General features: G+C 44.2%; 4 protein-coding genes across 4 annotated transcripts; 3 read left to right on the forward strand and 1 right to left on the reverse strand.

Moving 5' to 3' along the window:
- Positions 1-303: 303 nt before the first annotated feature.
- vbp1 (von Hippel-Lindau binding protein 1) lies at positions 304-2,912 on the forward strand. The gene is made up of 6 exons (XM_062384073.1): positions 304-437; positions 898-1,022; positions 1,150-1,216; positions 1,503-1,601; positions 1,750-1,888; positions 2,103-2,912. The coding sequence occupies exons 1-6, from the start codon at positions 357-359 to the stop codon at positions 2,177-2,179; spliced, it is 588 nt and encodes a 195-aa protein (XP_062240057.1). The 5' UTR covers positions 304-356; the 3' UTR covers positions 2,180-2,912.
- On the reverse strand, positions 2,523-6,942 carry LOC133949952 (E3 ubiquitin-protein ligase TRIM39-like). Its single transcript, XM_062384072.1, has 8 exons — positions 6,682-6,942; positions 5,142-5,720; positions 4,949-5,044; positions 4,561-4,794; positions 4,330-4,477; positions 4,188-4,214; positions 3,866-4,041; positions 2,523-3,774 (listed from the first exon to the last, which is right to left on the reverse strand). Exons 2-8 carry the CDS (start codon positions 5,712-5,714, stop codon positions 3,403-3,405), a joined length of 1,626 nt encoding a protein of 541 aa, XP_062240056.1. The 5' UTR covers positions 5,715-5,720; positions 6,682-6,942; the 3' UTR covers positions 2,523-3,402.
- Positions 6,943-8,350: 1,408 nt separating this feature from the next.
- Positions 8,351-11,369, forward strand: LOC133950057 (macrophage mannose receptor 1). The gene is made up of 6 exons (XM_062384224.1): positions 8,351-8,566; positions 8,684-8,722; positions 8,956-9,342; positions 9,485-9,838; positions 10,026-10,120; positions 10,339-11,369. Exons 1-6 carry the CDS (start codon positions 8,536-8,538, stop codon positions 10,438-10,440), a joined length of 1,008 nt encoding a protein of 335 aa, XP_062240208.1. The 5' UTR covers positions 8,351-8,535; the 3' UTR covers positions 10,441-11,369.
- Positions 11,370-13,124: 1,755 nt separating this feature from the next.
- LOC133950313 (uncharacterized) lies at positions 13,125-25,645 on the forward strand. Its single transcript, XM_062384563.1, has 19 exons — positions 13,125-13,452; positions 13,557-13,902; positions 14,056-14,151; positions 14,367-14,600; positions 14,876-15,023; positions 15,112-15,138; positions 15,429-15,493; positions 15,624-15,743; positions 15,912-16,267; positions 22,145-22,197; positions 22,488-22,722; positions 22,810-23,182; positions 23,320-23,415; positions 23,513-23,746; positions 23,836-23,983; positions 24,078-24,104; positions 24,210-24,274; positions 24,367-24,486; positions 24,655-25,645. Exons 1-19 carry the CDS (start codon positions 13,226-13,228, stop codon positions 25,054-25,056), a joined length of 3,372 nt encoding a protein of 1,123 aa, XP_062240547.1. The 5' UTR covers positions 13,125-13,225; the 3' UTR covers positions 25,057-25,645.
- Positions 25,646-26,497: the final 852 nt, after the last annotated feature.

The raw sequence follows: 26,497 nt of genomic DNA on the forward strand, positions 1-26,497 counted from the left end.
TTATGGCCCCTGATAGAAAATCATATAGATCAACAAATTGAACCAAAATAAATATATACAAACAGATAGATAGATAGATAGATAGACAGACATAGATAAATCTTGAGATATAAATAATTCAAATAATAAATATAAATAATTTTATCTCATATCCAACATTATAACCAATGTAGTTTTTTATTATTATGTTTTTTGCTTGTATTAAAATCAATAAGACCCCAGCCAACACCCCACCTCTTGGTAGGGTGTTGGCTGCAGTGGCCATGTGTGGCCGCAGGGGGCAGCAGAGCCGCCGCTGTGCTCTTGAGACGCAGCGACGAGACCCGTGAGGAAGGAAGCAGCGGCCTCTCTCCAAGATGGCGGCGACCATAGACAACAGCAATGCTGCTCTGGCCACGAAGAAAAAGCACCTCGGGATCCCGGAGGCCGCGTTTGTGGTGAGCAGAGCCCGGCTCTTCGCACCGTGTCGCGGGTCGGGCCGCAGCCGGACTCGGCCCGCGGGGACCGGGGACCGTTTGTGGCAGCGGCCGGTTGTGGGCGCGTCATGCTAGCTGCGAGCTAACGGGTTGTGTGTGTGTGTGTGTGTGTGTGTGTGTGTGTGTGTGTGTGTGTGTGTGTGTGTGTGTGTGTGTGTGTGTGTGTGTGTGTGTGTGTGTGTGTGTGTGTGTGTGTGTGTGTGTGTGTGTGTGTGTGTGTGTGTGTGTGTGTGTGTGTGTGTGTGTGTGTGTGTGTGTGTGTGTGTGTGTGTGTGTGTTTCCTCCATCACGCAGCTTCCTGCTCTCTCATCCTGTCATTATGAGAAGAAGATGCTGCTGTGATGTGTTTTGAGCTCTAAGCTGTGGTTGAGGGTTCGATTCCCACTCCTCATAGTAAACACTGGATGCTTGTGTCTCTCAGGAGGACGTGGACACTTTTATGAAGCAGGCCGGCAACGACACGGCGGATGCGGTGCTGAAGAGACTGGACGAGCAGTACCAGAAGTATAAGTACATGGAGCTCAACCTGTCCCAGAAGAAACAAAGGTAACTGCTCGTTTGTCCACCAAGGACGACACCAAGGAAATTCAATCAAGCTTCTCTCTTGGAACTTAATACAAATGTTAACTTACACTGTTTGATTTATTGTTTTCAAATTTCTCGACATGTCAAGGTTGAAAAACCAGATCCCACAAATCACAGAGACGCTAGAAATCCTCCGACACATGCAGAAGAAAAAGGTCTGTACGGTTTTATTGACCCGTCTTTGAAATGTTAGAGAACATCATCTGTCGCCTGTTTCTCCAGCTGTGGCTGAATTTAGTGATGAACCTGTCTGAAAAGATGTTTATTGGTTATAAGTGTAAGCATTAGATGTTTATCATTAATTCAGTTTGAGCTCTTTAGGTTTGAGTTATTCGTGGTTTTTGATTTTTTGCCTATTTGGAAAGTGTCTACTGATCAGGCCGGGTTACAGACTTGATTAGGATTTATGATTTCTGGGTTCTGCACTTTCCATTTCCCCAGGAGACCACAGATCCCATGGAGACTCACTTCCTGTTGGCTGACAATGTTTACTGCAAGGCCTCAGTGCCGCCCACCGACAAAGTCTGTCTATGGTTAGGGGTAAGACGAGCTCGGATGTACTTATCTTTATATGATATTTCACAACAAGCCACTTCATGAACGATCAATAAAGTAGCTTTAATAAATACTTTGAACATTTCAGTTTTTCTACCTAAAACCCCCTAACCACCACGTTTCCCCGTCCAAGGCTAACGTGATGCTGGAGTACGACATCGACGAGGCCCAGGCTCTCCTGGAGAAGAACCTCTCCACGGCCTCACGCAACCTGGAGCAGCTCGTGGAGGATCTGGATTTCCTGCGAGACCAGTTCACCACCATCGAAGTCAGTATCCTTCCATCAAACCGTGCAACCAGGTCGGGCTAACTGCTGATGCATGTCGAAGGAGAGTTTGATGTATTTATCTGTTGTTTTATTTATCTTTTTCTGAAGTGATGTTCAAACTGTAACGTAGCCTCAGATAAAAGCTGGAGTATGAAATGAAGATGTGAAACACTAAAGATGGCCGCTGCTGTTTCCCTTTAACTCGCCGCGCTCCTCAGACATGGCACGAGTCTACAACTGGGACGTGAAGAGAAGGAGCAAAGAGAACCTCCTGAAATCAGCTGACAAGTCTTAATGTCCTCCTCCTCCTCCTCCTCTTCAGCTGAATCACTTCTCTTTAGTCCGAACAAAAACAAAAACCGAGAAACAACGACTCCCCCCCGTCTCCCAAGATCACGTTCACCCAGCACATAGAGGACGGGTTCAAAACATCAGCAAAAGTTGTGCGTCTCATTTAACGCAGGTGCCGTACGTTAACCCGGGTAAAACCAAGTGCACGTCATAATTCTTTGTCTGGTTTTTAAACGTGTCCTCTATCGTGTGAAACTAAAAACTTTCACCGCAGCTGTTTCCTCCTGATTTGTTACTTTTTAAAAGTATTTTTTCAAGTAAAAATCTACCATAAAAAGGCAACGACGCAAGTTTTTTGTATTCTTTTTAATGATTTCACTGTGTTCCTGTCGTTGTTTGAGGGGCCCCTCACTTTGTCTTTCTCTCTCTACACACCTGTCACTCGTGGGTTTGTGTTTTTGGGGACTTTAACTTGACTTACTGTAAAAACACAGTTGCCATTATTCTCCATAGGATGAGGTTCTTTTTTTCACTTCAGGACTTAGGAGTTCACTGTTGTCCTTTGACCCCCCCCCCCCCACAGCTCTTCCGTTCTGTCTGTATTTATTTGTCTCCCTCTGTACCATGTAACGCTGAATGAAGTAAAAAGGAGAACACTTGGGCGAGGAGACGAGAACGTGACCTGGTGATGTGTGTTGTTTGTCGTCTGATCTCTATAAACACAATCTGCATGTGAACCAGAGCTGTCATGTCGTCCATGTTCCTTTAAAATCGACAGGCTCAACACGGGATAAAGGAAAATATAAAGAGTTTGAGTTGATAAAAACATGACGGAGCAATGAGTGTGATTTAGTTTATATAAAATGGAAATGTAAAGATGTTTTTTTAATAGTAATTTTATTCATATATTCCTCAGAAGTTTACTATTAAATCACAGGATTTGTGAATCTGGGACAGAATCTTTGAGAAGTGCTGATGAGCTGTAAAACAAGACTTAAACTTTTAAAGCAACACAACTGAAATCCGTGTTTTTAACTGATCTCAGTTCAGCTTCACTCTTCAGCTGCAGCTGGTTGTGACAGTTTGAGACTTCTCCTTGTTCACTCTCACACATCAGACTCACTCTAATCAAGCTGCTGCTTTAAAGGTTCAAAGTTTCATCATATTTTCAAAGATTGAATAATTTCTGAATCATCTCCAGCCTCAGAGCGGCGGGGGACTCGTCCTCTAAGTCTCAGGGTTGACGGTGGTGATGACCAGCGCCGCCGTGTTCCTCCCTTCATCACAGACACCGGGGCTGAAGAAGGGGAAGATCCTCTCGGACCACAGACACCCGGTGAAGCTGTAGATGTGAGACCCGTTGTCCACGTTGAAGAAGGACACCGTCCCCGCCTCGTAGTCCGTGAACACCCCGACAGTCTGAGGCTTCTCCCTGAGGGACAGGTGGACCGAGGGGGAGTCCAGAGCCCGGTACTCGTCCCCGTTCCTCATCCGCACCGTCCAGTAGCCGTTCTCGGGCTTGGACGTGATCATCCCCTTCCTGTTGACGGACTCCTTGACCACGCCCAGGTCCCAGAAGGTCTTTGTCCCCACCTCTACCTGAAAACATGGAATAAACAAAAGTGATTTAATATCCAGAACACTCTACGTTGCTGTCAGGTATGTTGAAGCATCTCAAAGGGGAACCCACCTGGTAGTAGAACCTCCCGGACAGGAAGCCGCTCCTGCTCAGGACGCAGATCACGGGATCGAACCGTTGGGGGTTATCAGGGACCACGTGCAGCAGCTCTCCACGGCCCGCCCGCTTCCCGTCAGCCGACAGTACGATGTTGGGGTGGGCGGTGTCCGGGTCCAACACCACCTCCACTGGGGGGATGAAATCCAGTTAAAAGAGCCGCATTAACAATGTCCACAAGGGGGCGACACCATCAAACCATTTTGAATCCAATAATATTAAACACTTCAACTTGTATTTAACTAAAACAGTTAAAATATGTTCAGGGAGGTCGTACCTGCATATTTCTGCATCCTTTTCATCTCTGTGGGAAGAATCAACAAATATCATTAAAAGCTTTAACGAGGAATTTAGTTTAATTCCAGTAATATTGTGTTTGAACAACGAGGACGTTGACTCTGCTGCTGGCGTCACTTCACCTTGTCTCTTCAGGCCGTCCAGCTCGTTCTTCAGGGTGTGTCCCACCTTGGACAGCGCTCTCCTCACCGTCCCCACGCAGAGCTCCGGGTGGACGCTGGTCTCCGTCCACTGTCTGGAAGGTGGAGGCGACGTGAGAGAGGGAAGCCTCTGAGACACAAAGAAAGGTCTTCATCGTTAGTGGATTTAATGGTAGTGAGATCCAAAACTCAAAACTGATCTTTCTTCAGAACCTGCAGGACGTGCAGATGGTCCTCAGAGTTCCCCAGCTCCTCCAGCTCGGTGGTTCTCCTCCGAAGCTCAGTGACCTCCTGCTGCAGCTCGGTGACCAGCTCCTCCGCCCTCCTCTCGGCCGCCCCCTGCTTCTCCTCGACATCCGTGGAGACCTCAGCTTGTCTCTCCTGGACGAAGCGGATCAGAGACGAGAAGAGACGGTCACTGTCCTTCTTCTCCCTCTCGGCACTCGCCTGGAGGAGGACACAGAAACGTGTCAGGAACACGCCTCCTGTTGTCATCTTCTCCCACGTTACTCCACCACAGAAAGGACTTTAAATGTTTATATCTGGAGAACTAAAGGCAGGAGAACTGTATAAATATTAGATGACAGATTCCATAACTCACTGCACTGAGCTTCAGGCAGCTCTTTATCTCCTCTACTTTCTTCAGACGCTCCCGGATCATCTGCTGAAAATCTGCCTCGCTCTTCTTCATCTGGACCTAACGATCCAGACAACAGGAAGAAAACAAGAATTCATATTCATATGATTTAGTTGTGTAAATATGTAGATGTCTGAACACAGTAAACTCCGGGTACCTTCCTCTCCCGGCTCTCGTCCTCTATGGAGACGGCCTGGTGACCCTTGTGCTCCGTCTCGGTGCAGAAGAGACACACACACTTCTGCTCGTCCCTGCAGAACATCTCCAGCAGCCTCTCGTGCTTCTTGCACATCCGGTCCTGCAGGTTCTTCACCGGCTCGATCAGCTTGTGCATCTTCAGGGTGGAGACCCTCTGGTGCGGCTCCAGGTGGGCGGCGCAGTAAGACGTGAGACACACCAGACAGGACTTCAGGGCCCTCACCTGCAGGGACGTGGTGGCACAGACGTCGCACACCACCTCACCGGGCTGGGCCGAGGAGCAGACCACCATGCTCCTCAGCGTGTCCGCCAGCTCCTTGAAGGCTGAGTTGATGCTGGTCTCAGGCCGGGGGCTGAAGGACCTGTCGCAGGTGGGACACTGGCAGACGTCCATGCCGTCCCACGCGCTCTGGATGCAGGCCTGGCAGAAGTTGTGTCCACAGGGAGTGGTGACCGGGTCGGTGAACACCTGGTGACAGATCGGGCACTGGAACTGTTTCTCTGGCAACATGGTGCCTGAGGCGGCGGCCATTATGGACTGAGCAGGGAGGAGGAACAGGAAAAGGGAAGTTAGGTGATCGGTGGAAGAGGAACTTTAACAGAGGAAGTAAATGCAAAGATCTGTAACGTCAAACAAACATAAAAGTATAGAAAGAGTAAAAGATGAGGGGAACTCGGCTCTTCTACGCCCGGCAGCTGTTTGGTGTGTGAGTCATAGTTTTCTCAACTAATTCAGTTTAAATACCGACAACAAACACGCCCACGATCCACACACACTTCTCACACAGACACACTCGACCTGTCAAGACTAGTTGTTTGTGTTTAAAGTGTGTGGAGAGAACTCTGACCTGTAGAGGGCGCTACACGAGGGATTCAGTAAATTTACACTAATCAAACTTGTTTGCACGCTTGAAAACTTTCTTTATCTAAATAATACACAAGGAAAACTTCATAGCAGAACTACAGGAAATTACAGTTTTAGCAGTGTTAACAAATTCATACAAAACTTTGTCGTGATTCTTTGTGGATTTACAGAAAGTTATGTGACACAATATTTGTTTTTATATAATATAATAATATATATATATTTATTTGTCAGATTTACATGGAGAAGACAGTCTGGTTTCACAAGGAGCTTATTCTTTTAATAAATGGAGCCGATCCAAGCAGGCAAACAGAAAGTGAAGGTTTAAGGCCTAAGTGAAGCATCAACTTTGCCCCAGTTGTATTAAAAAGTCAAGTCATATAAAACTGTCTATTATAAGTTATATTTACAAAGTAGAAGAACAAAACATTCACAGGGTCGGAGATAATTTAACTTTACACAAAGAGCAACAGCGTTAAATCACATGTCAGCAAATTTGATCAGTGAACATGAAGAAACATCTGAGACAGAAAACAGAATGAATCTCAGTCACTTTACAATTTGTGGATTAAATAAATCTTTTAAACAATCATCATCTGTACAGCAGCTTGTCGAGGATCTGGTTCTTACTTACAGGAGCTTCCTGGTGAGTCTGGTGTCGTGTCCTCGGTGGAGCAGCGACTCTCCCGTGGTTTGAATGAGTGAACAGCCGTCAAACTGGAAAAGGAAACGTCATCACAGTTATTCCTCCACCCGGCCATAAGCCTGTTCCACAGTTTAACAACCTGTTCCTCCAACAGCAGCGCTCACACCCTCAGCTCACTGGTCACAGTGTCACTGGTGCCACGCTCCCATTATGTTTGACTTTGCTAGTGTGAGTATACAGTGCGTGATCATAATAGCAGCTCTCACACGGGGAATGAGTGTTTGCCTCGTGGGTGTGGTGTTTGAGTCCAATGGTTAACATTCCCCACACCTGCAACACAGACGCTGAGCAACAGACGACACGTAGGAGGCTGCAGGTTTGCATTTTCATGACCATGAGGTCACGGCTGCGGCCATTCGGTGAACGTGTGATACATGAAGAGTCAGATTATGTTAGAAACTGTTTCCTCTTCTACCTGGAGAGTCAGTTTAACCTTTTGCTCGTTACATAACGTGGAGCTGAGCCAGCAGCTGTGAATGGGAGGCTCGCTTTGGGAATGGGAAGATTTTACAAGCCCATTAAGTACAAACTGGAAGTGGAAAATAAAAACACACAAAGTCCAATTCTACTTTAATGCATAGTTGAGGTAGAAACTGGTTAAAATTGATGATATTTCATAAGTTGAAATCAAAAATGTCCAGAAAATGATTTGCAGTCAATAAGATCACAGCAAATTGGCTTTGATCACCTGAAGTCTCTATTCCCACGCATCGTGTTCACAGACCACATGTTAATTTTCTGCCTGAATATTATATCCTGCAGTTTAACAGCAGGATGTTTGGAACGTTTCCTCACGTGTTTATTTCCATAACCTCGACCTCAGAGCGTTTGTTTAAAACCACCGACGGGACCAACACAACACCTGTTGGTAACTGTAAATCATTTGTTGCATTAACACAACGGGGTTGTGATTGATTGTGAAGTTGTGTTCCCTGATTTCGACTTGCAGCCGTGCGTCGCCTCATGTTAGCATAGTGTTTGCATCAGGTGAGGCCGAGAGGCTTTACATCTGCTTTTCATCGCTCAGCGCAGCGCGACGGCTCAGAGGACGATTCCCAAACCAGCCGTGACCCTGAAGCTGCAGCTTCATCCACCAGGAGACTTCCAGGGTCCGGTTCTGTTAAAGTTCTTTCAAATGAACAAGAAAAAGTTCTGAGATTTCAAGATAAAAGTCAAGATTTTAGGGAAGATCAGAAGATCAGTCTGCTGAGGAAAGTAAAGCAGACTGAGAAGTTTGACTTTAGTTTAAGTTTCATAAATAACAAAACATTTCTGTCAGCGTCAGCTCCACATGATCGGAAGTATCAGCACTTTGAAAAGAAAGAAACTGAGTCTATTCTGAAGGAAGAACCTCACAGACCTGGAGGGAAGTGTCTCACGACTTTAGTTTTGTAATATATGACTTTCTTCTCCATAAAGACACTCACAATAATCTTAATATAACATCATTCTCCTAATCCTGAATTTTTCTAACTGTTTCTGTTTCATTGGTGAGATATAAACGTCCTGAGTGAAACCTGTGGGTCGTCCACTCATCAGAAGATCAGTGGTTTGCTCCCACATGTTTCAGGGTCACTTGTAGGAAACTGAAATCAGACACAGTTCAGCTGCTGTGACGGGACGAAGAAGATCACATGACAGGTTTTGCATAAGGAGGGATTCGATTTGCAATCAAAATCAGAAGAAGAAGAAAAAGACTCAAATAGAGAAGAGCCAGTGAGACAAGGATTCGAACTGGTGACGGTTTAACACTGAGTCGCAGTCGAAGGGGAAGAATCAAACATGTCACCATCCGACAGTCCAGTCAACTCAGGTAAGAAACATATGTAGAAGAAACATTTCAAATATATCAGCTGCTTTTTATTGATTAGCTGAGAAACTGGTCGTCCTGAGTAAGTTTAGATATTTGTTGTGTCTCTTGGTTCCCCAGGTGTAAGAAGGTCCGTGCTGTGTGTTCTCCTTCTATCAGGTCAGTGCACACGTGTTGAGATCTAATGTGAAGTGGATTCATGTCGGGAACATGTTAACACTTCATATGGAATCATAGGTTTCTGTCTTTACTCCAGAGGGGGGGGGGTCTTTCAGTCTGAGAGCAGGAGCCCCTTTGTGTTCTTCTTAGATCTTTTCATCCTCCTGTGATTCTTCTGTGCACCAGAGAGAATCCCTCAGCCTCTGCTCTGATAAGTGTGTCTCTGCTGGCAGGACTGTGTTCGGGCCTCCGTCACTACGTCTACGTCGGTGAACCGAAGACACGGTTGGAGGCGAAGACCTTCTGCAGAGAGAAGTACACTGACCTGGCCACTGTGGAGAACATGGAGGACGTGCAGCGTCTGATGGCAGCTGCTCCTGGTCTTCAGGGAGACGTGTGGATCGGCTTGTACGACAGGTCCGTGAGGTGGTTCTGGTCCGCGGGAGATCCTGGTCTCGATACCCGGGACAAAACCCACTTTCAGATGTGGAGACCAGGTCAACCAGACGCCAGCAGATCTCTTGGGAATCTGTGTGTGTCCATGTGGAGTGGTGTCTGGGGAGATCGTCAGTGCAGCAACCAACTCCCTTTTGTCTGCTACGACAAGACAAACATACACGGTGAGCACTTCTCATTTACTTGTTTCGGATATTTGGATTTAGTTTTTTAAGGAAAATAACTGTAAAAGGTTATTGCTGATGAAAATATTGTTTTTAAGTCCAAAGCAAACTTCCAATATCTGACCTTTAAATATCCTCTCAGGCTTTCCGGACATTTCCCCAGAGAGATATTTCTATATTAGAGATTTTAAGAGCTGGCCCGATGCTCAGGCTTACTGCCGGCTGCACCACACGGACCTGGCCAGCGTCCGGAATCCAACTGAGAACACCATGATCGGGCAGCTGGTTCCCATTGGCCAGCTGGCTTTCATCGGCCTCCACAGACACACCTTCTCCTCCTGGTCAGATGGGACTGAGTCCTCATTTGAAAACTGGATAAATGGACGCCCGTACTCAGGAACTGGGAACTGCGTGGTCAGCAGGATCGGAGCCGTTAACCCTGGAGAGTGGGAGGAAAGACCCTGTAGTGAGAGACATCCCTTCATGTGCTACAGCAGTGAGTTACTTTCACGTCGATATATTCCTAAACACAGATTTGCTCTAAACTCCCGAGAAACTGAAGCCAAATCATCTCCACCCCCCTGGTGGCTGGCTGCAGTATAGGTCATAAGCCCCACCTCCTTCAGTCATTTGAGGCAGTTTATGTTCACATTTTGATTCATCTATTTTGTCTCTTTCATTAGCATCTTTGAGGCACTTGGTTGTTATTAAGGTGAAAGTTCTGAAATCCACGATCAGCCTGAACGATCCCACAGTGACGGACGCCATCTTGAATCAGGTAATTTCCTCACATGTGTGGGTTTATGGATTTCATATAAACTATTCAGTCTGAGCTACTTAATCTCCATCAATGAACCTTGATAGATTTCCATATTTGCATAACAAACATCTGACTACACATGAAAAGTGTTAACCTGACGGAGCTAGAATTAGTTTCCATGTGTTTTATAGATTAATTTCACCACTTTTATTGTAACAAATATTTTTGTTTTTCAGATAAATGCAGAGATGAAAAAGAGAGGGATGAAGGAAGGTTTCAAAACTGCATGGATCAGAAAGGCTGATGACAAAATCTTCCACGAAGAAGATGAGAACTAAGACTTAAAAAAAATTACTGAGCATTTACACAATATTCACTTAAACCGCACTTATTCTAAACATGAAAAGAGAATGACCCTGCTCATGAAACAAATATCAGAACTCATTTAAATGGAACGTGGACGAATTGAAACCTTTTTTCCATGATCTCAAAACAGATGTAAAACAGATGCAAAGCTGTGTCGTCTTCTCTGATGCAAAGTGTTGAACTGACACGTGTCTGTTGTCTGTTTCCAGCACGAACACACAAACCATGACGTAAAACCTGAGATCACACTAACAAATGTTTCGACTACACAAAACCACAACGAGGCGTCGCTGCAACAGAAAAACTTCATTTTATTTCAGCTTCTTTTATAAATCAGGCATATTTAGTTTACTGAGTTTATTTTTTGATTGATTTTTCATGAACACTTTCTCAACTGATGTTCTTCATGAAATGAGTGAATTATATATAATTTCCTGTAATGTTCTGACTGCTCCACTAGGTGGCGATAGGCTGCAGGCTACTTGTTAATCCAGAGAATAAAGAAGCAGCTGTTTTTTTCTCGTGACTCAATCCAGGAGCAGGTTGAACAAATAATTCATAATATCATCATCAGAACTCAATGCTCACATATCATCAGCACAACGTTACACAACTATTAAAGTAATTTGAATGATAGAAAACACAAAGAATCGTATTTACTCTGGCCACTTGCTCAATTTCTGTTTTTATCATATTAGGGTTTTTTGTGGCTTAAACTTTCTCTTCTTGTTCATTCCTCCTGTTTTTACATCATCTCATCATTTAAGTCTGGACTGTTTTGTTTTTGTTTCCAATCAAATCAGTTGTGTTGTTCCAGTTTGAGTGAGTCACTGAAAGTTCCCTTTGTGTGAACATTTTCTTTGATCGTAGTCGTGCGGCACAGAGTCTGTCACTGTCTGTATCTCCTGTAAGAAATAAAGTTGTGTGTGTGTTTAATATTTGTGATTTGTGTTGTTGGAATGATCTGAATATTGAATTGTTGAATGGTAGAATCCAGGAGAACGTCTATGATTTCTGCAGTTGTGTAACTGTTGGGACATCTGGTTTCTGACGTCATCACTTCTGAACCAGTTAACACAAAGTTGTCCATCAGATCTAAATCGTAGCTTCTATGTGAACTCTTCTTATTCATCTCTCACAAGCACCAAACAACACACACAGATTCCTAATGATCCACCTGAGTCTGAACCTATCACACGGGACCAGTGGATGACGCCTGCAACACAAAGCCTTTCCAGGAGAACAACAGTTACAACAAATGTTGATTCAGTATTGCCACAGCACAGTAATTATCAGCATGATTAGTATGATTATGATTGGGAGTGGCTGCAGAAGGGGGGGGAGTTGGAGTACAATAGTTCAGCTGTTGTGTACTCCACCCAGTTCTAAAAGTATATCCATGCTTATTATTCCATTAAGACCAGTCCATTCCATCATCCTCACACTGCCAAGACAGAAACCTGATCCAGGAACATTTCAAAGTCACGTTAAAAGCTGTCAAACGTAATATGAGAACAGATTTACTCCGGAGTTCCAGCGTGATCTGATCTAATGCAATCTTCTGTGCCAGCAGCACATCAGCACAGTTCATTTCAATGTGTATTTACTAAGTTGTGCTGTTGTTTGATTAGGAGTTTAATTACAGGCTTCAACATGGAGGTGAGCAGAGAGTTCTATTTACTCTTTTAACTGCTGCTGTTGCCTCAGAGCGCTTTGGAGGAAGAGGACGATGGAGTCATCTTCTCACGAGTGGAAGCTGAGTCACGTACATCTCGACCAACACACATATCTGTGGTCGATGGCCTTTTGGAAATCCGAGGTTCGATCCCCAAAGTGTAAAGCAAAGAAATCCAACGCAAGCTGATCTCCCGTCAGTTTGGGAAGAAGAGAACGAGACGAAGCTAAAAGATCAGAAAGTGTCGCCGCTCAACACAAATGCATCAATATTCAAACTCAATTCAAAATGTGATCATTGACTTGTTGAGTATTTGAACATGGGACTTCCGAAGAGAACATCGTGGTTAAGTTTCCACTGTGCTTTCATTGAGCTCCATGGATCAAGTTTCAATTCATTATGAGGCTGCTGCAATTAAAATGTCTTGTGAATTCTGGCAAAGGCAAATAGGGAGGAACCAGACAAACCAGTTGGGCTCTCCTCCCAGCGTCTCACTGGGAGCAGAGTTGTTCTCACTCTTAGAACAGATTGATTCAACACAGCTGTTGAGGAGCATCTCTCCACCGACCCACTCTGGTAAGACACGAATCCTTCTCAGTGAATTATCTGCTAAACAGCCAAACAAAGAAAATGTCCGTTATAAAGATCGACGTATCCGAAGTAGCAGAAAAAAGTCACGTGTTGAGATTCTTATTTGATGATTTGTTTCCTGTCTGCAGGAAATACCCAGAACTCCTGTAGCTAACGAATGAATGAAGATGTTTTATCAAAAGAACTTTCACTTAAACACTTCACCATTAAAACCACTGGAGAACTCAAAGTTTGCAAAACAACATGAGGTTTACTTTGGAATAAAAGGTTTTGTGATACAGAGTCAAAATGTCATCTGCACATAGTGATGTTTTTTGAAACTCTTTTAAAACACAAAATCATGAACTTTTTGTATGTTCTTCCATTGATTTGATAGCAAATCGTCCAATCTGCAGAATAATGTGAAGAAAACTTGAGTAATATTCTCGTGACCTCCTATTTACATTAACAGTTTGCCGCACCTTGACATCTAACGTCTTGTTTTCCCAGACATGGCCTCTGCACTGTCTGCAGATCAGTTTCGCTGCTGCATCTGCCTGGGCTGCTTCAGGAACCCCACCTCCATCCCGTGTGGACACAACTTCTGCCTGGAGTGCATCAAGCGCTTCTGGGACACGGGACACAAGTCGGTGTGTCCCATCTGCAAAGAGGTCTTCAAGAACCGCCCGGAACTCAGGATCAACGTCGGCTTAAGAGACATCACCAGCAACTTCGTGAGGTCTGTTTCAAACACAATGTCAACGACGTCGTGCAAAATCAAACAAACTGTTTCAGACACTTTTCTTTTGTCGTTGATTGAAAATATTTCTGTTCCATCAAAAGGTCTCGGAAGAACAAACTGAAACCCAAGCCGATCCAGAAACAATTCTCCGAGACCCACGTCCTCTGCGACAGCTGCCAGGGAGACAAGCCCCCGGCGGTGAGGTCGTGCCTCGACTGCCGGAAGTCCTTCTGTGAAAGTCACCTGGCTCCTCACCGCGGGGATCCCGGGCTGACGGGGCACCGACTCACGGAACCGGGCGCCTTCGCTCATCTCTGTGGAAGTCACCACAAGCTCCTGGAGATGTTCTGCAAGGACGACCAGACGCCTGTGTGTGTGAAGTGCGTCTCGAGGGACCACAGACGTCACAGCACCGTCCCCATCAAGAAGGAGAGCAGGAGGATCAAGGTGAGAGGAGAAGACACTGAGTCCTAGAACACACAGTGCAATGTCCAGGGTCTCTGGAAGGTCATGAGTCATCGTACAATATACTTCTGCTGCTTGGAAAACGTCCAGTTTCTGAACTAACCTGCTTCACGTGTTCGTGCACAACCTTCACAGACTCAGATCAGGAAAATGGAGGACGAGTTTCAACAGATGATCCAGACCAGAATCCAGAAGGTTGAGGAGATCAGGAACTCGGTGGAGCTGTGCAAAGTAAGGTTCATCTTTATGATTTATTTACGTTACCCTCTGGTCCTCGTCCAGGGTCTTCTGAATAGTTTGCAACAGCGTTAATAGGAGCTTTCTATACAACCACCAAGAACACAGTGCCCCCCACAGGTTGAAGGCAGTAACATGTAATAATATAAAGTGAAAAACAACTCAACTCCAGGATTTAGACTGAGGTGTGTGTGATCATGTGACTGCAGACACAGACAGACCGGGAGATCCAGACCAGCGTCCAGGTCTTCACCATGGTGATCAGCGCCATCGAGAGGAACCAGGCTCAGCTCATCGAGGAGATCGAGAAGAAGCAGGAGGAGGCCGAGGAGCGAGCGGAGGAGCTTCTCAAGGAGCTGGAGCAGGAGGTGGAGGAGCTGCAGAGGAGACGCGGCGAGCTGCTGCTCCTGGAGAACACCGAGGATCCTTTTCACCTCCTGCACGTCAGTCCTGCTCACACACTTTATGAGATCTGTAGAATAAAACACCAGTGAAGGAAGTGATGGTTTTTAAAACACATATAAACTCTCCTGCAGCCAGCCACCAGGGGGCAGTCAAGATCATAGCGTCTTAGTCCTAACTGGCTCTAATGGATTTATTAGAAATACCACATGAGCTCAAACTGCTCCTTTGTTCCAAAAAAGATTTTTTTCCCTGAAAAAGCAGAACTACCTTCTCAGGTGTTTGATGAATGTGTGTCCCTGTCGTCCTGTGTCAGTATTTCCCCCCCCTGAGCGCCCCGCTGCCCTCCAGAGACTGGTCCCAGGTCAGAGTCCACTCCGACCTCTACATCGGGACGGTGAGGAGGGCCTTCTCCAAACTGGTGGACACCTGCCACGACCTTGAGAAGAAGCTGTCTTCAGACGGTCAGTGACCTCTGAGCTCCAGACGTGAATCAATTCATTCTCCAGCAGCTGTTGTTCTCATGACCAGTTCTTCTTCTGTCTTTCACAGAAATGTCCAAGATAAGTCAACATGCAGGTACGGGTTTGGATTGCATTGTGTACATAATGGGGATGGTTGTGTTACCTGAATGGAGAATACAATCATCCTAAAACAACAACAACAACTGGTTTTAAAAGTAATAATAAAAAAAGAGTTGTTTACTCTTTGGTTTCACTTTTACATTCAGACATTTCAAATGAGCAGTAAGTGGTTTGAGTGATAGATCCATTATTTTAATTATTGTTTATAACATTCCTAAAATTAATTGAACAATTACACAATGATGACATCCCACGTGTCTCCCTCGTGTGTGTCTCTGTCTCCAGTGGACGTCACTCTGGATCCGGTGACGGCCTCCAGTTGGCTCATTCTGTCCGCTGACGGAAAAAAGGTAAAAAGACAGATTTTTGTGTTGTGCGGTGCGACAGTTAAATCCAACACAACCCTCTCAGTTACACTCACAAATCGTTTGTTTGTGTGATGACATGTGAACGTGATGGATGTGTGTTGTTGGTCCTCAGGTGAGTCTCAGCAGCCAGAGGAGGCCCTCGCTCCCTGACGCCCCCCGCAGGTTCGACTCCTGCGTCTCCGTCCTGGGGGAACAGAGCTTCACCTGCGGGAGACGCTACTGGGAAGTTCAGGTCGGAGCTCGGGCCGTGACAAGCACCAATTAAATGTTATTAACTGAACAAATACCAACAGTTGTTCCTAATCACTCCTCCTTGTGGCTGTACGATGCTCAGTTGTTCTTATTGGATCTTTGATAACAGCTGTTTTTCCTAACGTGTGTTGTGTGCGTGGTTTTTCAGGTTGGGGATAAAACGGACTGGGACCTGGGCGTGGCCCGAGAGTCCATCAACACCAAGGGGGCCATCACGGTGCGTCCCGACAGCGGCTACTGGGCGATCTGCCGGCGCAAGGGGGGCAGCCTGAGCGCCTGCACCAGCCCCTGCATCACCCTCAAGCTCCAGGAGACCCCGCAGAAAGTGGGCATCTTCCTGGACTACGAGGAGGGCTCGGTGTCCTTCTACGACCCGGACGCAAAGACTCACATCTTCACGTACAGCTGGTGCTCGTTCAGCGAGCCGCTCTACCCCTACTTCAACCCCTGTCTCCAGGACAATGGGAAGAACACCGCCCCCCTGGTGATCTGTGGTGTGGAGTGAACCCCTGAAGACCAGAGGAGTGAAGATCTCCGTGGATTCAAGGATTCGATCCTGAGGCTCTTTGGTTCATGGCACCAAATACAGGCTCTGCAGGTGACGGGTGTCACAAGTCGGCCTCAGCTGTCAATGACGACACATCGTCAATTAACTTCTTAATAAAACAAACACGAACAGGTGTGATGAGAATTTCCTCAAATCACAGACACTGTCGTTGGGGAAAAAGGATTTTGATGTTTGGTCCATGTCTGCTAACATGGAGGTGGCTGGGTTTGTGACCTACAAGGTGTATCTATCGCCCCCTGGTGGCTGCCTGGGACTCAAATATAAAGTAACAATAAGCCATGTTTACAGTTGTTATTATGTTATTTGGATATTCGTCCATTTGATGTAAGTTTTCACAACTTTCTTTTTATCATATTCTATATTTTTCCTTTTCAACCCAACACAGCGGATAATACTACTAATGACAGAAATAAACAAATAAACAGATTTATAGATTCTTTCTTTCTTTCTTTCAGTATATTTTATGACAAATAAATAACTTCTATTATCAGAACACTTTCTTTTCTCTGCATGTTTCCACTGTAGGAGCTGAACCATCGATGTGAGTCAGTAGAGGAAAGAACTCGATTTAGAGCCGTGCTTGTTTTTTTGACTGCAGTGACAGCCTCTTGCCACTAGATGGTGCTGCAGCCCAGTCAGAACCTCTGTTTTTGTTTAAACCTGTTTCCTTTAGTTGTGGACTGTGGAATAAAGAATATATCCAGTATCCCCACTCGAGTTAAACGTCTTCTGTCCCCACTCCTGCGAAATTTGAAAAAACAATTAATTTGATAGTTTGTCTTCACGTTTTGTTTTGAAAGTTGTGTGTTTGCCGACCAGACGTTTCCATGCAACACGAGTTTGTCTGATTTCTGCATCAGTAATAATAATAACAGCAGTTTTCTCAAGAAAATGACAAAGTGCTTCACAACAGGATTAATCAGAACTTTGATTTGACTTCAGTTTGAGAGATAAGTGTTTCCTGGGTTGTTCTGTACTTGGCTACTTCCCCTCATCCTAAATAAGTAATTCATTCTAGGACTCTAATACTTCTATTTCATACATAATGGCCTAAAAAGTCTTATTTTTAACTTGCCAGTCATTCAATGGTCGAGCAAGACATCCAGGGTCTAACGATTGTCATGAACTAAAAGGCAAAAAATAGTTATTGTTCCTAATATTTCAGATTTCAGATTTCCCGTTGAGCACTCTGTGTATTTCTGTGTAGCCTGATTTAGAACATGATGTAGATAATGAGATAAACTATAAATATAAGGATCTCAGATTTCAGTGGCGTAATATAAGTAATGGTAAGATCCTCTGATTCCTTATGACGTGTGTTGTAGTGAAGAAATTGTTAAAACCTGTAAATTAACGACTGTTTCACATTTAAATTCATTTCAAAAATATCACAAATGTTGTATTTAATAAAACAGTATTTTTCTGTGCACCCCCACCTCTGACTCCTTCTGTCTCTCCAACATTAACATCAACACGTTGATGCCAACTCTGAATATCTTACTGCCTGTACCTGATTACATAACCTCACCCTCTCTGACAGGTGCCTCATGGGAATTTCCTCACCACTGCTTGATTTTACTTTAATTAAATTGGTGGCAAACTTGTTTCGTAAGAGACGTTACGCAACAGCCTGATATTCTGTGATTGTGTCACAGCTAATTAGTGATCAGTGCGCAACTCAAATGATTGGATAACGTAAAACTACCAGTTCTACCAGTGGCTGTCATTGGTTTGTGGTAAAACCTTAAGTATCTTCCTGTTGGCATCGAGGACACAGAAACAGTCGACTGGCTACGTGATAATGAAGAATTATTTATTGTCAGTTTGTGGTGTTGTTCGACAGTGAGTCAAACGTTGTGTTAACGTGTCGGTGTGTTAAACCTTTAGTTTGTGTGGTGCTCAGTAACATAGTGACAACACAACCTGAGGGTTGGACACAAGCAACAAAAAGAACAAGAAGAGGAGGATTTAATTCTTACTTCTGCATTTTGAGAACAAAGAGGAAACGTTGAGAATAAAGTCAAAACTCAGTTCAGAGGAAGTGTTTGTTTGTTTGTGAGAGTAAAGTTGAAAAGTCTGGAGATTGACAGATGAGCTGCGAATGCTTCAGGTTCCAGCGTCTGTGGTTTCTCTTTCTGCACAGATAGTTTCAGGCTCAACGACATTTATGTAACAGACGAAAAGAGAAATGATTTCCTCGTTCCTTGCATCAATACACAGGAACACTGTACACTGGCATGCTTTTATTTGTATTTCAATATTTTTAAGTAAAGAAATACTATACGTAGAAGCTTCAGCTGCAGCATCTTCTGACATATTGATGCTGAAAAGGGACAGACTGCATTGTGGGTCGCCGCTGGGAGGATGAACCATGCAAACAGTGAGAACCAGGAATCTTCCCCACGGAGTTTGAGGTGTGACAGCTTTGTGTTGGAATGGCTGACTGATCCTGACACTGGAACTGAAGAGGCTTCTGCAGAAGTCGTCCGACCGCCAGAGCACGAATAGAAGCCTGAATGCAACTGATTTGTTTTCTTTATAAGACATCTGCACGAGGCCGGAAGTTAAAGTTCAGTGTGTTCAAGCCACATCCTCAGATCATCAACCCAGTTCAGACCTTTTTGATGATCAGATGGCAAAAGGATCGAATTTGACCACATTCGAGTTGAGATCAGCATCACTGATTGGCTACCACATCCTTCCAGTCTTCTACTTGTACTTGTGTTTACTCTCTTTATTCAGTTTGACAGCAGCACTTATTGATTTGACCGATCAACACTCATGTGGAGTGTGTAGCCGGTGACAGTGTGTAATGATAGGCAAGTAAAAAGATGAGACTCTTACTGGAAACATGAACAACAGCAGATATCATTAATGTAATCGACCTGCATGATGAATCAGAAATGATGAGATGACGACATGTTGAGTTTACACACAGGACTTGTTCATGTTACATTCAGATTATTAATATCTCACTAATCCTAATACCAATTTCTTGAAAAAAACAAGATCGTATTTTTTAATAATCGTGTGAAGTTCTTTTTCTTTAATTTATTGAGTTTTGCTGAATTTATCATTTATTGTGAATCTGCAGAAGAAGCTTTATGTAAACATAAAGACATTGCTCCATTTAAGCCCCAGTAAATATACATAACATTCATTTGTCATTGGACATTTTTATTCTTCACATTTGCTAAATGATATTCATAGAAGTGTGAGCCGAGCACAGCGAGAAAGTTTCCTGGGACTTTTTGGACACATTAATAAGTAGACTGTATAATTATAGCTTATTAAAACAATGAAACTCTTATGGGAAACATAAACAACAGCAGAGATCTTAATTATGAAAAAACTCCCTGCATGATGAATCAGCAACGATGTGATGATGACATTAAGATCCCTGTTTCCTGTTTCCTGTTTCTAACAATGACCGAACATCTGAGAGACAGCGAATCAGATCAATTCACATATTTCTGTTGCTAGTAATTATATCTTAAAAAGTAATTTGGGTCAAACTTTCCCAAAGACTTGAAATGATTCAAGGCCTCGGCTCAGACGTCTCTGATGTATTTGGTTCAGTTCAGTCAAACAGGAATATGAATCTGTATTTTCTTAAATGTTCAGAAACACAGAAACTAAGGTGGAGTGAGGGGCCTTTTTTTTATAAGCTTTGTTTGAGCAGACTGTGAAAACCACTGTTTAAACATTAATATTTATTTTGTGCATAATTTCTCCAAATTGATTAGAGCGCGACCGATTTATCAGCCTTCACAGAAATGTCAATTTAGCTGGTTTTTGTATTTGTTTTTATTTATAGTTATTTATTATTAAGTTTATGGTTAATGACGTTTTAGGAATCATCACAAAATAACAAAAGAAGAAATAAACACCAATCACAGACTAATAGGATCTCAGGCTGCTCTTGTCTTTATTCTTTAATTTACAACATAAATACAAATGTGAAAACATCAAGTGAAGGTTTTTGACATTGAGTTTAAGAAACTATATCTTGGCCTGAATAATAATCCTAAAAGAAGGAAGTATATTAAGTTAGTAGTTAGTTATTAGTGGTGGTAGTTTCCCACTGTGCAAAATGTTTTAGCATCTACACAGAATGTTCTTTGTTATGAGTCCTAATTTCATTCCAGGACGAGGTTTAATACAACTTGTTCCGTGAGTCACTTCTCCAATTATCGTGCAATTACAGGTCTGCTGTCAGTTCCTTTGTGTGTTTTTATGACTCATATTCCTCTGTGTTGTTCTGCGGTTAATCAACTCTGTTTTCATCTCTTTCACGACTTCACGAGACAAACGTTCCCCCTGAAGCCTGAATGTTCGTAACCTGAGATGTTTTGCTTTCTCCCTCTGAAAGGTGGAATTCTGCAGATCATGTTCCTGCAGATCACGGACACTAAGCTCCTGAACAATAATAGAACACAGACGTTCTCTTCACTTCTCTAACAACGTCACATCGAGTCCGTCTGGTTTGATGTCGGTTCAGTTTCGTTTCTCTGATAATGGGAGAAGACGACCTGGAACCTGTCCAAAGTGTTTCTTCACACCCAGCTCCTCTGCAGCAGTGATTATCTTGACAGTACAGTGATGGGTTCACATCCCTCTGAAGACAAGTCCACGTATAAAGCTGTTGTTGTGTCGGTGACATAATGAAGCCCAAGATGTTCAGCTGCACATTTGAGCTGCAGAGAATTTAAATAAAGATTTCTCACTTTGTCTTAAAATCATGGACAAGCAAGTACTAAGGGATATTTAACTTTATTTGTCATCAGTATTTACTCTGATCTGATCTGTAATACATATGCTTAATAGAAGATTATGTGAAAAAAGTAGAAGGGCACTCAGAGAACAGGTACCTGATGTATTTATATCACATCCTTCTCGATCACTACTTGGGTTTGAGTCGGACTTTCTGAAACTTCATCACAGAGGAAGTTGAACGTGGATAAACCGAGAACAGTGACATCACCACATGGATCATAATCATACGTTTAAAGAACACGTGGAGCAGTTAAATCACTCTTTGCCCAATTAAGTAATTACACTGGACATTTAATGGACATAATATTTAGTTAATTCAGGAAGTTGATGTAATACACAACCTGAATGCCGCTGGAGTTTCTTGAAATTGACCAAACATGTAACAGGTGGTTCCCCCAAGTTTCAACTAAATAGATTTTAGTTTTAAATCCTGCTGACACACAAACAACAATATAACCTATTGGTGGAGACAATTACATTTAAATCAAATAATAGAATATACATTAAAATAATTAAATGAGTTTTTATTCTTTAACTTTTTTTGGGGCATTTAAAAAGTTGACAAGATGCAGGAAATACTAAAATATATAAAAAATATATATAGGGCCCATTCAAGGGTAATGAAAACAGTAATTTGTACAAAGTAGATGAAACACACAAGTGAGAACTTCCCCAGGATTGTTTTAAGTTTAAATCCTACACACTGGACCTTTAACTTTTAGAATGAATATTAACAAAAGCAATAATATCCCAGTTTCTGTTTTCCTCTCCCTCCTCTCGTCTCTAACATTAATCTTTTGTGATACTTTTCTGAACTTTGTTAATTGTCCTGTTACTCAATCGAACAAACAACTGGATCGAAAGTCGCACAACCTGTTTCCAGGAGGACGACGTGACCTCGAGTCGAGTTGAGGTGACAAAGTAGTCGACAGGAAATTCCAGAATGACAGAGGGATGATGGGAAGTGAAGGGGCGGAGCTCAGGCATTCAGACAATGTGACCAATCCCTGACTGATATTTAAGACTCACAAACTCAGTCTGCTGCAGATGATGAGGATAAACCGACCCATCAACATGTCAACGCCAACAGGTAGGAGACGAGGGATTCAATAATAAATAGGTTTTATATATTTATAACAAACTTATGAAGTTGTAGATTTATTTCAAGCAGTTTCCTGTGTTTTCAACCTGTTGTCAGATGATTAAAGTGTGTTAGTTGCAAAGTTTGTAAACATTTCTGATGTCTTGCAGCCCCATGCACTTAAATTAACGGTCATCTTGAGAGTTTTCACATTTTCTGAGACTTATGCACAATGTGAAACTTTCTGTTTAGACTTTCGGACGTGCACGTTTGATTAAAGTGTAACCTCCCTCTTCCAGTCAGGACCGTGACTTCTGTCGCCTTCGAGGAGCAGTTCAAGTGCTGCATCTGCCTGAACATCTACACCGACCCGGTCTCCACCCCGTGTGGACACAACTTCTGCCTCCACTGCATCGAAGGCTACTGGGACACGAAGGGCAAGTCCGACTGTCCGCTGTGCAAGCAGACGTACAGGAAGCGCCCGGAGCTCAGGATCAACCGGGAGTTTGCAGAAATCATTGAATTCATTAAAAGGTTTGTTTTTAATTGATGTATTTCAATATTTGATTTGATTTGGTTGATTTGGTTGCGGTCTAACATCATTTAATGGTCATTCAATAGGTCTTTGTCGCTCAGAGCCGCAGAAGAAGAGGCTGACGAGTCTCTAGAGGAACCAAAGCAACGCTGTGACACTGACAAAGTTCCCTGTGACATCTGCCACAGGAAGAAGTCCACGTCGGTCAGCTCGTGTCTCGTGTGCCAGGCGTCGTACTGTGAGATCCACCTCACGCCTCACCTGATGGTGCCGGCGCTGCAGAGACACCGGCTGACGGATCCGGCCACGTTCACCAGCAGCCACCTCTGCAGGAACCACAACCAGCCGCTGACCATGTTCTGCAAGAAAGACCAGATGCCGGTGTGTGGGAAGTGCACGACCGGGAGCCATAAATACCACGAGGTCGTGCCCATGGAGAAGGAAAGCAAGAGGGTCAAGGTGAGGAGAGGCTTACTTCATTTAACAAGTTAGTACAAATGTGTGATAAATAAGTTTCCAAGGAGTCTCAACTTCTGCCCTTTCTGCATTGTCAGCTTTTCTTATTCATAACTTCATGCTGTTGAATTTTTGTCCAGTCTTATCTCAGGGCTACGAAGGCCAACGTTCAGCAGATGATCCAGGCCAGGCTCGGGAAAAGGGAGGAGATCCTAAACTCAGTCGAAATCAGCAAAGTAAGTTCAGCTCCGGTTCACAGATGCAAGTTCAGAACGAGTCGAATCATATTTCTAATGGTTATTAACTTGTTTGACAAATGTATGTTTTCAACAGAAAATCACAGAGAGGGAGATCGAGAGCAGTGCTCAGGTCTGCGCCCTGCTGACCAGCGCCATCCGGAGGCAGGAGGTGGTGCTGGTGCAGGAGCTGAAGAGGAGGCAGGAGGAGGCCGAGAGGACGGCCAAGCAGACGCTTCACGAGCTGGAGCAGGAAATCAACGAGCTGCAGGCGAGGGGCAGCGAGCTGCAGCACCTGGAGCTCACTCAGAACCCGCTTCACCTCCTGCAGGTTAGAAATCCACATCTCAGTGTCTCTGTGCTGCTTCACCACATCGACCTCTGAACCCGGGAGGTAACCGTTTGTCTGGTCTGGTTCAGGGCTTCCCGTCTCTCAGCAGCCCCCCGTCCACCAGAGAGTGGTCCGAGGTCCTGGTCCACGCTGACAACTGCCTGGGGACGGTGAGGAGAGCCGTCTCCGCTCTGGTGGAGGTTTGTCAGGAAGTCGCCGACAGACTCTCAGCAGAAGGTCAGTGATCCTGAGACAGAAGCTGCTCATTGAAAGACTTGACTGTTGTGGAAGAGAATGCAGGAAAATAACCTTCTTCTTCTCCTGGTTGCAGAGACAGACAAGATGAATCAATATGCAGGTGAGTTCACTATCAGGCACTCTTGTCTCTTTGCAGTAGCATTGTTCAGCCTTCATCCTTCTCTGCTCCTGATCCCTGGACTCACTCTTCTCTTTGTCTCTGCAGTGGATGTGACTCTGGATCCTGAGACTGCGTCCGCCTGGCTGCTTCTGTCTCCAGATGGAAAGAAGGTAGAGTTCTTTGACTGTGGACATAAGACTGACCCCTTGTGGACAGTGCTGCTGAACAGGATGATTACAATGTGATTTCCACTGATCCGCAGGTGAGCCTCAGCAGCCAGAAGAAGACGACGCTACCAAACAACCCTCAGCGCTTTGACACCTGCGTCTGTGTTCTGGGGAAACAGAGCTTCACGTGTGGGAGGAGCTACTGGGAGGTTCAGGTACGAGTAGACCGGATTTTATTGTTTGGAAGATGTCACATGTATGACCGTGTTCAGAGATCAGATGGCCAGTCCGCCCACATTTTACTTGGGTTCTATCCCACTGATTTTGTTGTTATTATAAAAACTGTGTTCTTTATTCTAATTCCGGATTCCACGATGTTCCAGGTTGGAGATAAAACGGACTGGGACCTGGGTGTGGCCAGAGAGTCCATTAACAGAAAGGGAACCATCACGGTGCGTCCGGACAGCGGCTACTGGGCGATCTGCCGGCGGAAGGGAGGCAGCCTGAACGCCTGCACCGCCCCCTCCATCACCCTCCACCCCCAGGACACCCCCCAGAAGGTGGGCATCTTCCTGGACTACGAGGAAGGATTGGTGTCCTTCTACAACGCGGAGACAAAGACTCACATCTACACGTACAGCGGCTGTTCTTTCGACGAGCCGCTGCACCCCTACTTCAATCCCTGTGTGCAAGAGGACGGGAAAAACACAACTCCACTGGTGGTCTGTCCTCTGGAGACAAGCACCAGGGCTGGACTGGAACTAATCATCCAGTCAAATGTGTAGTTTGTGATGCGATGGAATAATGCTAACCCATGAGAAAATGTTCCTATGGAGCAACTTTATTGACCTGTTGTGGTCTCGATTTTGTGTTGATTTATTGTACTGTTATAGTATCTGTGTGACACTGACCTGCAACAGGTCCATCTCCGTCAACACTAGAAATGCACCAGAGATTAGAATAATGTAAATAATGTCACTACTTCAACACTTCAATATTTCACCAGGGAAGTTCTTAAAATATTGAAATCCTCATGGAGTTATAGCTAGCTAGTTCATACAGCGAGCTATATGTAGCTAAATTGCTAAGCCCCGCCCCTTGCGAAAACAAGTTTTGCGATAGCAGCCATGTTGTTTTCCCAACAATCCAAACCCCAAAGTTTGTACTTGTTGTCCTGTTTACAACAAGTTAAGACTTTGATCCCTGCTGTCACTTTGATAAAGAGTGTTGCCCAACTTGTGTATATAAATGTACAGAATATATTTTTTTATATGTTTGTCATCATTTAAAATCCACGTCCCAAATGTGTGACGAATAAAAACTGAAGATAAAAGATTGTGTCTAAAAAATAAATTGCGACCTGTTTGTCTTTTATATTTTTTAACTTCTGCGTTCTCTATTTATTAATTTTTTTGACGTCTTCATAAACTGCAACACAACTTAAACAGACTTCAACAAACTTTCATGAGATCAGTCGTCTGCACACAAGTTTGCATGTGATGTGCATGTCCAGTTAAAGCTGGTATCAGACATGAACTGGACAATTTGAAACTATTGGGTCCGGACTTTCTCCAGAGTTTGACTTTCACACATGAGCTTCATGATATCTGTATTCTTTGCTGCCTGGAGAAAGTTCAGGTGGCTCTCACTTGGACATTTGCTCTGTCACACATGTCCAGTGTTTCTCTGGAGTTCCGTGTCTCCGTCCCAGCAGCTTAAAAACACGACTCGAGTGCGCTGGTGATTTCATGATGAGCAGAATGAATAGATCACAATCCTCTGGCGTCCTTCTGTTCCTTCCTGGCAGCAGCTCCACAGAGAGGCACTTAACCGGGTGGAGCTCGAGGTGACAGATAAATATTTTGTGGCTCATTGGCAGAGATGGGATATGAGTTACATTCCAAAGACTCGTATCACACTGCACATCGGTGGTTAACTACTGAATGCAGTAAAAACAAACCACACCTCTGATGCTAACCTGCCTCCTGGACTCCATTCGTGGTGAACGCACCTGATCTGGGTTATGAACCAGAGGGACCATCGAGCAGCTCGTACCTCTCAGCCGTCGTATCTGTAAATCTAAGGAACTTACTTCAGTTCTTCAATCATATAAAACATTTTACTCCACCACAGTCGTTAATCTAGTTACTTTAATACTCACACCTTTTTTATTGTCGTACTAAATATACAACAAACAAATAAAATACGTTGTTTTGTGGATTAAAC

This window comes from Platichthys flesus, chromosome 24 (assembly GCF_949316205.1).
Source record: "Platichthys flesus chromosome 24, fPlaFle2.1, whole genome shotgun sequence".
Taxonomy (NCBI): domain Eukaryota; kingdom Metazoa; phylum Chordata; class Actinopteri; order Pleuronectiformes; family Pleuronectidae; genus Platichthys; species Platichthys flesus.

Bases quoted from the DNA above. Each gene is read 5' to 3' on its own strand.
- LOC133950313 (XM_062384563.1), top strand. From the start codon at position 13,226: ATGGCCTCTGCACTGTCTGCAGATCAGTTTCGCTGCTGCATCTGCCTG. The intron at 13,453-13,556 runs GTCTGTTTCAAA...TTCCATCAAAAG, and splicing joins ATCACCAGCAACTTCGTGAG to GTCTCGGAAGAACAAACTGA. The intron at 23,416-23,512 runs GTAAGTTCAGCT...TGTTTTCAACAG, and splicing joins ACTCAGTCGAAATCAGCAAA to AAAATCACAGAGAGGGAGAT.
- vbp1 (XM_062384073.1), top strand. From the start codon at position 357: ATGGCGGCGACCATAGACAACAGCAATGCTGCTCTGGCCACGAAGAAA. The intron at 1,217-1,502 runs GTCTGTACGGTT...CCATTTCCCCAG, and splicing joins GACACATGCAGAAGAAAAAG to GAGACCACAGATCCCATGGA. The intron at 1,602-1,749 runs GTAAGACGAGCT...TCCCCGTCCAAG, and splicing joins AAGTCTGTCTATGGTTAGGG to GCTAACGTGATGCTGGAGTA.
- LOC133949952 (XM_062384072.1), bottom strand. From the start codon at position 5,714: ATGGCCGCCGCCTCAGGCACCATGTTGCCAGAGAAACAGTTCCAGTGC. The intron at 4,215-4,329 runs GTGAAGTGACGC...TTCTTCCCACAG, and splicing joins GGACGGCCTGAAGAGACAAG to AGATGAAAAGGATGCAGAAA. The intron at 3,775-3,865 runs GTGGGTTCCCCT...CCATGTTTTCAG, and splicing joins CCGGGAGGTTCTACTACCAG to GTAGAGGTGGGGACAAAGAC.
- LOC133950057 (XM_062384224.1), top strand. From the start codon at position 8,536: ATGTCACCATCCGACAGTCCAGTCAACTCAG. The intron at 9,839-10,025 runs GTGAGTTACTTT...CTCTTTCATTAG, and splicing joins TCCCTTCATGTGCTACAGCA to CATCTTTGAGGCACTTGGTT. The intron at 10,121-10,338 runs GTAATTTCCTCA...TTTGTTTTTCAG, and splicing joins CGGACGCCATCTTGAATCAG to ATAAATGCAGAGATGAAAAA.